Source organism: Chamaea fasciata, unplaced genomic scaffold (assembly GCF_029207755.1).
Source record: "Chamaea fasciata isolate MVZ Bird 193981 ecotype frontalis unplaced genomic scaffold, bChaFas1.0.hap1 SCAF_19, whole genome shotgun sequence".
NCBI classification, from domain to species: domain Eukaryota; kingdom Metazoa; phylum Chordata; class Aves; order Passeriformes; family Sylviidae; genus Chamaea; species Chamaea fasciata.
In genome coordinates, this window is record NW_027094104.1 from 9,830,306 (window position 1) to 9,842,801 (window position 12,496).

The following is a 12,496-nucleotide window of genomic DNA, read 5'->3' on the forward strand; positions in this document are numbered from 1 at the left end:
AGAAGGCAGCAAAGGCAACAATCCCTCAGGAATATCCATCTCTGGCACTGGGCTTTGTTTCCTGGAAGCCACTTTCATGGTTTTCTCAGAGCTCCCCGGCTCTACCACACAGTGTGAGGGCACACAAAGCAGGAGACCCTGCCCTGTCCTCAGCTCCTGGAGAAGCCAGCTGGAGCTGTCTGGATGACCAGTGCTGGCAGCTCCACAGCCTGGCTGCCTGTGAGGACACCCAGGGGCTGTTGGTGCAGCAGGTTCTTCCCAAGTCAGTGACAGCATCAGGAACACTCACTCCTTCTCCTCCTTTATCCCTCAGGAACCAGCACACCACAGACTGGCTGCCCAATCACTGCTCAAGGGTGGGAGAGCTTCCCCTCTCTGCTGTTCTTCACACCATTCCCACTTCCCTCTTTCAGCTCAGGACCAAAACTCAGCACAGACTTTCGAACCGGTGCTGTCAGAGGAGATCCCAGGGTTGGTAAATGTGAAGCCCTGTGAATGAGAAAATGCAGCCTTCCTGTCTAAACACAGTGCAGGCTTCAAATCACAAAGGCTTCAGAAGAAGGCCACCTCCTTCTGGTAGCTCCCAGCCACCGAAGGACCTTGCTGAGAAAAGAAGTGCTGTGGAGGCAGGCAATGCCATGAGGCACGTTCAGTCGCTGCTGCGGCAGAAAATGCAGCCAGCTCTCCTTCAGGCTCCAGAGAGAGCACAAGTAGTTCTTGGGGAAACTGGGCACAGGGAAATGAGGGCAGGACAGAGGGAGACAGTAACATCTTCCTCTTCAAACAACAATGTGTGGTCAGGTTCAGCTGAGGACAGAGCAGTGAACCTTACTGAGAGCTGCAGGGCCAGGGCCATTCAAAGCCCATGGAAGGGCTGGCTGGTACAGAAAGGAGACTCGTGCCCACGGCCACATCTGGACGTGCACTGTGACCACCTGCCTGACATCAGCTCTAATGTCAACGTGGCTGAGCAGGGACTCGGATCAGAGAACAGAGAAGGAGAGTATTTCTGTTGTGGTGTCTTTTAGTTAGACCAGGTCCCTGAGCAAGCTGCTTACCTGCACACAAGGGATAAGCTACCTATAGAGAAGGGAAAGGCTACCTGAACAGAGCCATGAGAGACAGACACACACAGAGCTTCCTTCTCACACATCTCCCCTGATGTGTGCCAAGCACCTGTGATCCTATGGATTTGGTTAACGAGCTCTCATTTGATGAATTTTTTAACTCCAGCTCATAGTCCTTATTAGGTACCATCTCTGGGGAAAAGGAAAACATGCCAGAGCGAACACACTCAGCCCCTGCCATTTTTCTTGCCTTCTGTCTGAAGGTTTGCCCAAGAGAAACAGGGCCAGGCTGTGTGGGCAAGTGGTGTCCATCAAAGCTGTCAGTGGTACACGAGCCAAGGGTCAAAAAAGCACATCTGTGGGGCTGTGGGCACTGAGCTGAGCTTGCTCTGACTTAAGCCAGGAATGAAGAGTTCCTGAGAAGGAGACGACAGAAAAGCAAAATTATGGTACTTTGAAGCAATTCCCCACTGCCTTTGCTGAGCGGAATCTTTCACATCTCTAGATACATTTTTCCTCAAACAATTCCCAAATTCCTAGATGTGTAAACATTTAGCAATTTGTGAAACCACAAACATTCAGGTATCTCAATAAATGATCTTGTAGCTGGCAAAACTGACAAACAACAGGACTCCCACACTCTGAAACTAACAAATGAAATCCCAAGTGCGTCAGTTGCACAGGAAAGTCCGTGGCCTCACTCTTGTAGCACTGTGTGGGCAACTCTTGCTTCGACTTTCCTATCTTTCCAGGAAAAATAATAAGAATCAGGAAGTCAATGGAAACATCATAGATTTTTAAAAATTTATTTGGACAAGAGAAACGAAAAGGCAGCACCAGATCTGTGGGCAAAATGTCCTTTTGCACAGAGTGTTTTGCTCATAGAACATTGCTCTACATGCAGCTGGTGGGCAGGTTTTTGCTCAGGACTCTGCTTCCTGCCTCTCTGGATTCCGTGGGACGTGTGCATGGAAAACCTGGGACAGGCATTGCCTGCCTTGAACATAAACAAAGCAGGCTGGCTGATTCTCCTTGGGAACCTGGAGGACAAACAGAGGCTGACCTGAGGAGTGTGCTGTGAATGGCTTCAGCCCTGTCCCTGCAGGGGGATGCTCCCAGACACCATTGCCGTGCCCACAGCCTCGGTGTAAGTTCCAAATGACAACAGGGCAAGGCCAGTGAGGAGAGGACTGATGGGGTCATGGCAAGTTCTTGCTTTAGTGCACGAGATGTTTCAGAATTCACAGGCAGAGATTGTGAAGACACTTTTCAGGGGCGTATTTTTTTTTACCCCTCACATGCTGTCTTGTTTGCATGGACTGGAAGCCATAAACACATTCAGGCACAAGCAGTCCCGAGGTGGGAATCCAACTGTCACCCCAGCTGCCAGGGCCCTGAAAATGACTGAAGATGACGGAGCTTTTTGGTATCCTGACAGAAAGTCCATGGCCTTTGGGTCTGCACAACCAGCCTTAACCCTGCTGGGGCTCCCTGAGCCATGCCACAGGTATGGCAGCGAGGTGTCTGCAGCTGCCTGGGGAACTGCTGCAACACAGGGAGAGAACTGACGGCTCCAGGGAGAACTTAGAATCTACAGGTACTGGGGAGGGACTTTGGACAGGGGCATGGAGTGAAGGGGGAATGGCTTCAAACTGAAGAAGGAGAGGTTTAGATTAGACATTACGAAGAAATTCTCCTTTGCGAGGATGGCATAGGATGCCCAGAAAACCTGCGGCTTCTCCAGCCCTAGAAGTATCCAAGGCCAGGCTGGACGGGATTTGGAGCAACCTGGTCTAGTGGAACCAGGCAGAGTGGGAGTAATGGGATGATCTTTAAGGTCCCTTCCAACCCAACCCATTCTGTAATTCTGTGCTGAATTACCTCTTCCACAACGTAACGCCACGACATGTTCAGTGAAAGGAAATGAGGAGTGGGAGCGGGCGAGGGAGAGAGGAGGGAGAGGAACTTGCCCAGCATCTGACCCCCGTGAGCGACTGACAGGGGCCGCATCACCGCAGCCACCGACTTCTGCTGCTCCTCAGCGACCGTGAAAACCCAAGCGTCCTCAGCAGCCCGCAGGTCGCCACGCACCTGAGCTCTGCCTCTCCATGGCTACAGCTACAAGCACAAAACCTTCTGGCTGCCGGAGCGAGGCTGGACAAGCGGATTCTTACAGCACCGGGCAGCCCCAGCCCGGGGTGCCGGGACACCTGCCCGGGGCAGAGGCACAGCGATGCCGAAGGGGGGGAATCCAACAGCAGCTCCGCGATGAGCCCGTGTGCCCCCCGGGACCGCCGGTGCCCCCGCGGGACATCCCCGGGCCGGCCCCTCCCGCCCCCCGCCCGGCCCCGCTCCTACCTCCAGCAGCTGGACGTAGCTGGCCGGGAACCAGCCGCGCAGCCCGTCCTCCTTCTGCCCTTCCCACCAGCCGCCGTCTGGCACCTGCAGCACCGTGATCAGCTCACCCGCCGCGAAGCGCAGCCCTTGCCGGTGCCGCTCCCCGGAGAAGGGGTACAGCGCCTGGCAGCGGGTCCCCGACATCCCTCCCGGACGCGCCCGCAGCCGCCGCCGCCGCTCCGCGCCCGCCCCGCTGGGCTGAAGGGGCCGCGCTGCGGGCCGGCGGGCGCCAGGCGCGGGCAGCGCGGGCAGCGGCAGCCGAGCAGCCCCGGCGCCCGGCGCCCACGGGCACCGCCGGCTCGGGGTGGGGCGGGAGAGGCGGGACGGGCAGGGCGAGGGGAGGAGGGCGAGAGAGGGAGGAGGAGGAGGAGGAGGAGGAGTGGTGGGAGGAGGAGGGGGAGGAAGCGGCGGGAGGAGAGGCCGTGCGGGTGCGCGGGGCGGGCGGTGCGTGTGGCGCTGGTGTCGGCGGGACGGCGAGAGGGAGACGCGTGTGAGTGACCCCGAGGGGCGAGCCGGGGGGACACGGCGGGTGGGAGAGGGCGCGGGGAACGCCGCGCGTGGGGCTGTGTGTGACAGGCGCCGCTCCGAGGGACTCTGTGTGCTCCACACCCCTCTCTGTGTGTCTGTGTGTGACACACCGTTCCGAGGGATTCTGTGTGCTCCGCATCCCTCTGTGTGGCTGCGACAGGCACTGTTCCGAGCGACTCTGTGCTCCGCATCCCTCTGTGTGTCTGTATGTGACAGGCTCTGTTCCGTCGGACTCTGTTCTCTGTGTGCTCCACACCCCTCTCTGTGTGTCTGTGTGTGACACACCGTTCCGAGGGATTCTGTGTGCTCCGCATCCCTCTGTGTGGCTGCGACAGGCACTGTTCCGAGCGACTCTGTGCTCCGCATCCCTCTGTGTGTCTGTATGTGACAGGCTCTGTTCCGTCGGACTCTGTTCTCTGTGTGCTCCACACCCCTCTCTGTGTGTCTGTGTGTGACACACCGTTCCGAGGGATTCTGTGTGCTCCGCATCCCTCTGTGTGGCTGCGACAGGCACTGTTCCGAGCGACTCTGTGCTCCGCATCCCTCTGTGTGTCTGTATGTGACAGACTCTGTTCCGTCGGACTCTGTTCTCTGTGTGCTCCACACCCGTCTGTGTGTCCGTGTGTGACAGACACCGTTCCGAGGGATTCTATGTGCTCTGTGTGCTCTACACCCGTGTGTGTGTGACAGGCACCGTTCCGAGGACTCTCTGTGTGCTCCACGCCCCTCTGTGTGTGTGTGTGTGTGTGTCTGTGTGTGTGTGTGTCTGTGTGTGAGGGACAGACACTGTGTCACCTCGTGGATGTGTTAGTGATGCCCACGTGTAGGTCTGTGAGAGGCAGCCGTGTGTACAAGAGTCACGGTGTTTGTGACAACAGGACACCCGTGTGTGTCGGTGAAAGGCGCCAGGTGAGACACCTGAGTGTGCCTGAAGTGTGTGTGACACTGTGTGTTTGTCACCTGTGTGTCTGAGATGGTGGGTAAAGCATCATGCGTGTCTGACACCCTACATGTGTGACCCTCTGTGTCTGAGACATTTGTGTGTGTTTGGAGAGAATCGTTTCTGCCTGAGCGTGAGACATCTCAGATGTCTGGCACACTCACTGTGTGTGTGTGCATTTGTTACACACAACCGAGGGTGTGAGATCCATTTTGCCTGAAAGACATTATTTGGCACGCTTAAAGACGTGTGAAGTGTGTGTGTGACACATCCTCAAGTGCATGTGTCTCTGCAGCCCTTGTCTGAGTGCACACCTAGCTTCGTGCTCCCGTGTGAGTTGCCCTTGCTTCATGTGTGTCTGGCTGTAGCTCGTGTGTGAATTGCACACGTGTGACACTCCAGTTTGAAGCCTTTCTCCCAGACCTTTCAGAAGGTGACTTTCAATGTAGCTGTCCTTCATTTAGACAGCACCGATCAGAGCTCTTCAGCATTTTTTATTAGGATTCTTTCAACCATTTTCAGCCTTTTTTTTCACAGTTCTATTTTTGATTCTCTGAATTGTGATAAATTGCTTAAAATCACCCCCTTTTGATAAGTATTTAAGCTGATAACTACTGATCTATGATCCATTATGTGGTATTATCACACCAGCTGTGCCTTGCTTGGCAAAACCCCACAGACCTGATATCGTGGCACACATCCAGGTACATCTATCAGCAGTATTCTCCAACAATGCCATTTATAGATGGCAAGAGCTGAAATCAAAACAAAATCCTGTATTTTTCTTCAGAATATAAAAACTCAGATTTACTATGTTGCAACTCAGATGCACTTAGTTTTGAGCGTTCACATAAAAATATTTAAACCAAAATTAATTTTGATTTAAATATTGTTTTTCTTAAGATTGATGTTGACAGAATGCTTCAGTATTTTCTTTGGTTTATTCTCTGATCTTTTTTCCTCTACTTGCAGCTTCTTTTTTCTCACTATCTCCCTTTCTAATATTTTGGCAGCCTCCTGTTTTTCTTTGCATGAACTCTCTTGATGGGAAAGCCTCTAGCAGGGTTTCAGTCCTAGGGTTGTCTCCTCCCTGAAGCAATTACAAACTTCAGCTTTTTAGCAGGCAAGCCCAAACGTTAACACTTGCCTAATTTATATTTTAAATTTTCTTTCTAAACCTGTTACTATGACTTGCCTTTGGCTTGTGCACAAATATCCAGTCTGTAAGCAGCAAGGCTCTGTTCCTGTCAGACGATGCCTTTTAATCACCGGAGGTAAATATCTCTTGAACAGTTCCATAAATAATTGCCATTTCATTTTGCAGATAATGACCAGGTTGGTTTCTCTTGAGCTATGTCTAGTCCTTCTCCTCACCTTGCAGGACGGCTTTGCTTCCTGAACAGAGAGCAGCTCTTGCCAAAGGCTTGGTTGGACCTGTGCTTGCTTCTGCATCATGTACTGTCTGGATTGTGAAGGGTGTTAAAGAGGGACAAGCTTGGTGTGTGAGGAAAATTATTTCTGAGCATAGGTGTCTTTTTTATCTAGCATATCAGAGCCAGAGGTACAGGAGCCATCCCAGGAACATGCAGATTTGCCTCTTCAGGGGTACCAGGCACTGGGATGAGCTGGCCAGCTTTCAGTCTCAGCCTTTGCTCCTACCATCTGTTTCAGCTCAGCCGAAGCATCTCAGCTGCATGCAGGTGTTCTCTGGGCAGTACACAGCAGGTCTGACAATGTTCAAAACCATCCCTCTGGCTGGTGAGATGTGCCTGAATTTATTTCCTGAGCCATCACACCTGTCATGCTCACTCTGCCATCTGTTCTAGCAGGGTATTCCACCTAGCAGTGAGGAACCAAGTCTAAATCAGTATCACATGCACATATTCTGTGTTAGTGTGGGATCTTGAAAGGACCTTTTTCTTCCTGTCTGCCACCAAAGAGCCGAGGGTGAAGACCTAAGGCCTGGCCAAAAAACTTTTTAACAAATCTTAGTGTCAAGAAATGCTGTCTGTGCATGAGAAAGAACCAGCTTCAAATAATGCTGCAGAAAGCCTCCACTGTGGTCATCCAGCCAGATAGAGCTCATTCCACGATTTCACAGCTTGTTCTTGGGCCTTAAAATGACACCACTACAACAAGTCCTGTACAGATGGGCAGATTTCCTGAAGAGGGACCTAGGAACATCTTGGGAGTACCAGAAGATTCACACCTGACAGCTGTAGAAGCAGCATGGTCAATATTTTTTTTGTTCAAAGCAGTATTTGACAATCTGTCTAGCCTGTGAAACAGATCTAAATGACTCCAGCTGTCTTTTCTGAACAGATCCTGCAGAGTTCACAATGAGAATGGGTTAGCACAGGTGTATGGGAGAGCTTTATAACTGTGATGGATTGGAGATTCACAAGAATATTTGACTGACCATACCTGCTTTCAAGAGACAGCACCACCACATCTCCTGAGGCCAGGAACCAGGAAAGAAAGAGACTAAAAAGAAACCACATGTAGCACTGGATCTGTAAATGACCTTTGATATCTAAGTGACTAGCAGAAATTAATTCCGTTTTGGAGAGTAAATGTTCTGTGCATGTACACAGAAGATGCTTTCAGTTGTTAAAATGCTTAAAAGTTTTTGGTGGAGGGAGCCATACTCAGTGCTTTAGACAGCCAAAATACCAGAACAGATCAGGAGCTCAGAACAAAACTTCATCTGGTGTACAGTCTCTTTTTGGTCAGCAACTCACAGAGAATGAATTTCCTAGTCCAGATATTCTTGAGCATCACACCTGGAAATTTAGGCATCCAGCACTTCAAACATTCCAAGCAGAGCACTCGGATTTATGAGTCGTGTTCATCTGATCAAATATGTGATTCAAACATGAATTTTTAAAAAAGCACCAAAGGATTCAGCTTGGCTTTACCTTTGATTTCTGCTTTTAGAAGTTTTTCAGATGGCTCTGCTGACCTTGGATGTCCCCATGTACGAGATCAACCCTGAAAATGAAGTCAGATGTGCAGTGCTCTGCCTGGCTGTGGTTGTAGTAAAACTTTGTGATGTTCCAGGGCAGGTTTAGTCATCCTTGTCTTAGCAGTGCCCAGAGCTGTATCTACTATTTTAGAGTCAGACATAAACAAACGTATTCTCTGTCTATAAATGGACAGTGATATTACATGAACAAACAGCTTGTGGTGATTCACATGAGAATAAACTGGGTTCTTCTGCCAGGATAATTCACCTGGAGAGATGACTGCTTCCATTCACTTCCTTTCTTGGAAGCAGGCTGAGAATAACAAACTGTTCCGATAACATCAGCCTATTTCCAGTCAACATTATTTCCTACTGAGGGGCAGGGCAGGCCCCACCCTGTTGCATGACAGGCAGTAATTGGTCCTAGAAATGTGACTAACAACTCTGACACTTTGCCTCAGAGTTAGGTGTCAGCCAGTTGTCACAATCCCCTGTTTGAAAAGAACGATGCCAAGCCTTCTCTCCAGGAGCTCAGTGTTCACCTCTCACTTCTTAGGGCCCTGAAAAGCCTCAGTCTCAGCCATGCGCTCCTATTAGATGGCTCCAGAATTTCAAATTAGTTTCCCTCTCTTTGTCTTGCAGCTAGTTCTCTTGCTGCAAACTGAACATTATGGGGACTTCATGGTGGTCAGTGTGCTCACTAAGAGAGGACAGGACTCATTTTAAACCACCTCGATGATTCCTAAGGATTTATATTTGTTGAAGCAGACATTGTTGTAGCTTTATCCTCTCTTCTTCCAGCTCCATAAACACCAGGTTATTAAATGTTTAATGGTTTTGGGTTTATTGAATATTTAACTATTTCAGGCTAAATGGAAAAAGCATTGAAAGGAAGAAAGGCATTGTCTTTAAATCATGTAATTACAGTATTAATAACAATAAACTGTGACTACATGGAACTCAGCTTCTAAGTGTTAGACAACAAAGTCAGACAAATAGCTCTGGATCTAACTGGCTTATTATCTTGTCTCCAGCAATGTCTTGCAGCAGAAGTCTAAGGAAAAGGACAGGTAGAGAGAGACATTTCTGAAAACACCCTCTTCATTTCCAACAAATAATAGCTCATGTCTCCCCCAGTTAGAGGTGGTACCACATCATTCCACATTCATTTCCATTATTGAGCCTAGGTATTTTTTTGAGCCCATGCAAACTCTTGGCATGCACACCATTCTCTATGGCGAGGGTTTCCAGTGCAGGCAGGGTATTTTGGAACCTGTGCCTTGCCTGTTTCATCTGAGGATTGTGCTGGCCCACAATCACAGGCTCAGCTCACCCACAGTGACCTTTATCCCCTAAGAGCTGCACTGGATTCCAGACCTGAACCATTGCTCTGAAATTTCCTTGCACATGGAGATGTGGGCATGAACCTACTTTAAGGGTCCTAAGGGACTTGTCCAAGATTACATGGAGAGGCCCTGGAAAAACAGGAAAACATCCCAAGAGGGTTCTGAGGAAAGCGCCTAAACTTTCCTTCAAATGTCCTTCTCTCTGGCTTGGTATCAATCTTACTGGTATGATTTGGACTTGCCAGATAATCTGCAACAGCTTGCTGGATCCCACAGTGTCTGATCTTCTCTTTTAAGCCCATGGAGAGCTAGGCTTCTGGCCAGCTAAGGAGAACAATCCAGCTAAGCAGCCCTCTGGCCAAACTCCTCCGGGTGTGCTAGCTTGGACATTGATATTTCCTTGACACTAAGCTTTCCTCTTCAGCATGAATTGCTCATTACTTGAATTCCATCAGGGATTTCTTGTGTCATGAAAGAGTGGAGATTCTGCCTGAACACACTGAGCAGGACTGACTGCTTTCTGTGGATGAAGCTGTTGATCTGTGTGTGTGCCTGTATCTGCAGGACATAGATGTCTCAGTGTTTGCCTCTCAATGGTGCCTCTGTTCCACAACCATCTGTGTATAAAGCTGCTATTCTGCCTTGAACAATGACTCATACAGGAAAGTCTCGAAGAATTAGGCAAGAGCTGTGTTCATCCTGAGGAGTATTGAAGATGAGGATCCAATCCCACAAATTCTTGGAAGAACTCAGCATTGGTTTTCCCTTGACAGCTTTAATCTTTAAAATCTGCTGTTGCTGATGCACGTTTACAAGCAGCAGGTTGGCAGCAGACTGTCTCTGCCAGTGGGCATCACACATCCTGACATCCCTGCTCACTCTGACCAACTTTTCACTCTGTTTTCCAGCAAGGATTTTACTAGTGACTCTTCCATCTCCTATCTTCTTCTGATTCCCCACAGATTATTCTCTCCAGTCCCTTTTGTTGTATTTCCAGGCTGCTCTACTCCTCTGCCAACAGCAGTGGGTGAGTGGGAGAAAGTAGGGTCACTATTCCTGACCTCCTGCAAGTTTCACCTGGACCTGGAGCTGTCCAGAACTCTGTGAAGGCTTTAGGGACTGTCTGGGGCAGGAATCTATATTGGTATCAAAAAATCACAACAATCTTCACTTCAAATATCTAGCAAGGTTTAGGTACTCAGGAAAGATCTGAAAGGAAGGAAATTTCCAGAGGATTTTTATCAGGGCAGTCTCCTGTAGCCAGAATGAATGCAGAAGGAAGAGTTTCTAAAGATCAAGTGAGCTTCTCTGACTGGCAGGTTCTAGTTTGTGGCACCTTGTCCAACACTGTAGAAGGAAAAGATTGCAGGGTTCTTATATTCCAGTGACCCAGAAAGGAAGCTGTCTGAGGAACAAAGATTAGGATGATCAAGAAAGTTTAAAACAAGTGGTGACATACCCTCGTAATGTAATCATAAGAAAATTCCAGATATGTCAGCCATACATACAAAAAATACACAAAATAAACACAGTTTTTCTATTGGACTAGAATTTAATTAGAAATTTTATTCTCAGATTTTGGAATTTCTCTAGGTACCAAGTCTGTGCTCCTCGACCCTTCCAGTCAATTGATCAGTCCTCAAACTGCAGAATGCAACTTCCTTCCTGCTAGATTAGTGAAGTTCAGCCGAGTCAGTGAAAAATGTGCATTGAAATCCCATCTCCTGCTCCAAGCAGGGCTAACTTCAAAGCTGGATAAAATCACTCCAGGGTCTTGTCCACATATATCCTGGAAATCCCAAGGATGGAGGTTCTACAGCCCCCTTGGGCAGCCTGTCTCAAGGCAGGACTCCTGTGGTAAATGAGGTGCTCCCTTTGTTGAGAAAGCATTTTGCTGGCTGGCAACACGGGACCGTTGCCTCTGGTCCTTTGACTGTGCTCTTTCAGGAAAAGCTTGGATGTGCTGGAATTCTTATCCCTTCCCTTGCAGCAGCACCTCTGCAATGAGATCCCCCAGCCTTCCCTTGTGCAGGCCAAACCAACCCAATTCCCATCTCATCTCCTCACACAGCACAGGCTCCTGCTGACCCTGGGGCTGTGTTGGAGCCTCTCCAGCGTGTCAGCATCTCCCAGACAATGGGGGGGGGTGTGTTTAAAAACTGCACAGGGCATTGCAGATGCAGCCTCACCAGAGCCAGGCTGAGGGGAATGACCACATCCCTGCACTTGCTGACCGCTTGCTAATGCAGTCCCATGACTGGTGGGTGTTGCTGCTGCAGGGGGGCACTGCTGACACAGGTCCAGCTTGTTTTCCACAAGAATCCCAAGGCCTTTACTGCAGGGCTGCATACTGCAGTCAGTCCCCAGTCTGCCCTAATGTGTGGAGTTGTTTTGTCCCAGGTCAAAAAACCAAAGAGGGTGTATTTTTCACAGAATGAATATATGAGGTGAATTAGACCGAATTTATCATGTGATTGAAAAGGGTCAAACCCTGAGTCCTCTTGTGCTGAGTGTGATGCCAATACAAGTACAGATCAACACATGGGAGCAGTATTTCAACCTGAGAAATCTGAGTTTCTGCAGAAAGTTCTGATGTCAGTCACAGGCTTAAGCGAAGGGGCTGTTAACTCTCAGCGCAAATTACCCTTTTCCTACAGGCTTGAAAGAGAATCTTGTAGGCCACTGGAATGAATCCCACTTCTATCCATTCCCCCAGGACCTCAAAGGAGGAGCAGGCACCATGCCTAGAGGGGATGAGCTCCGTGTGTGCATGGTGTGGTTTTAAATCAGCATTTTAATCCTCCTTTTGATTAAAAATCCTCCTTTGCAGATAGGCAAACTAGCAAGAATTATCCTTTAGATACACTGAGATAGGACACAGCTCCATCTCTCTTAATCAGCTACTTTGTTACTGTTCTAAAATAAAGACTCTTGTCCTTTTTTTATTTCCTAGTAGAGGAGATATTTATATTTCATGTTACTTCTGGTTTGACTACATGAAAAATAGTACATTACTTGTTCTTAAAGAAATAAATAAAGTTCATTTTATAAACCTAGCAGTTATCTCATTTCAACTTCCTTCCAGCTTTTCACACTTTTTTTGAGGGACAAGCAAAGGACTCAGAGGGCTCTGTAGATCTCATGACATCTACAAAGCACATCAGGAAGCTCCTGGGAATGCAAAGCATTATTCAGACAAAGGCTTTTCTTTCAGCTTTATAAATATGTTTTCAGCCATCAACGTAACGGAGGA

At 48.9% G+C, this 12,496-nt stretch overlaps 1 protein-coding gene across 2 annotated transcripts in view; it reads right to left on the reverse strand.

The window, feature by feature from the left end:
• Positions 1-3,709, reverse strand: part of GAS7 (growth arrest specific 7) — a 75,655-nt gene extending 71,946 nt beyond the window's left edge. The window contains exon 1 of one of the 2 annotated variants that reach the window (XM_066200776.1): positions 3,426-3,709. In XM_066200776.1, coding sequence (XP_066056873.1) covers positions 3,426-3,608 — 183 coding nt within the window. In that variant the 5' untranslated portion in view covers positions 3,609-3,709. The remainder of the gene's footprint in view (positions 1-3,425) is intronic. The other variant, XM_066200775.1, reaches the window with a different exon arrangement.
• Between the last annotated feature and the right edge of the window lie 8,787 nt (positions 3,710-12,496).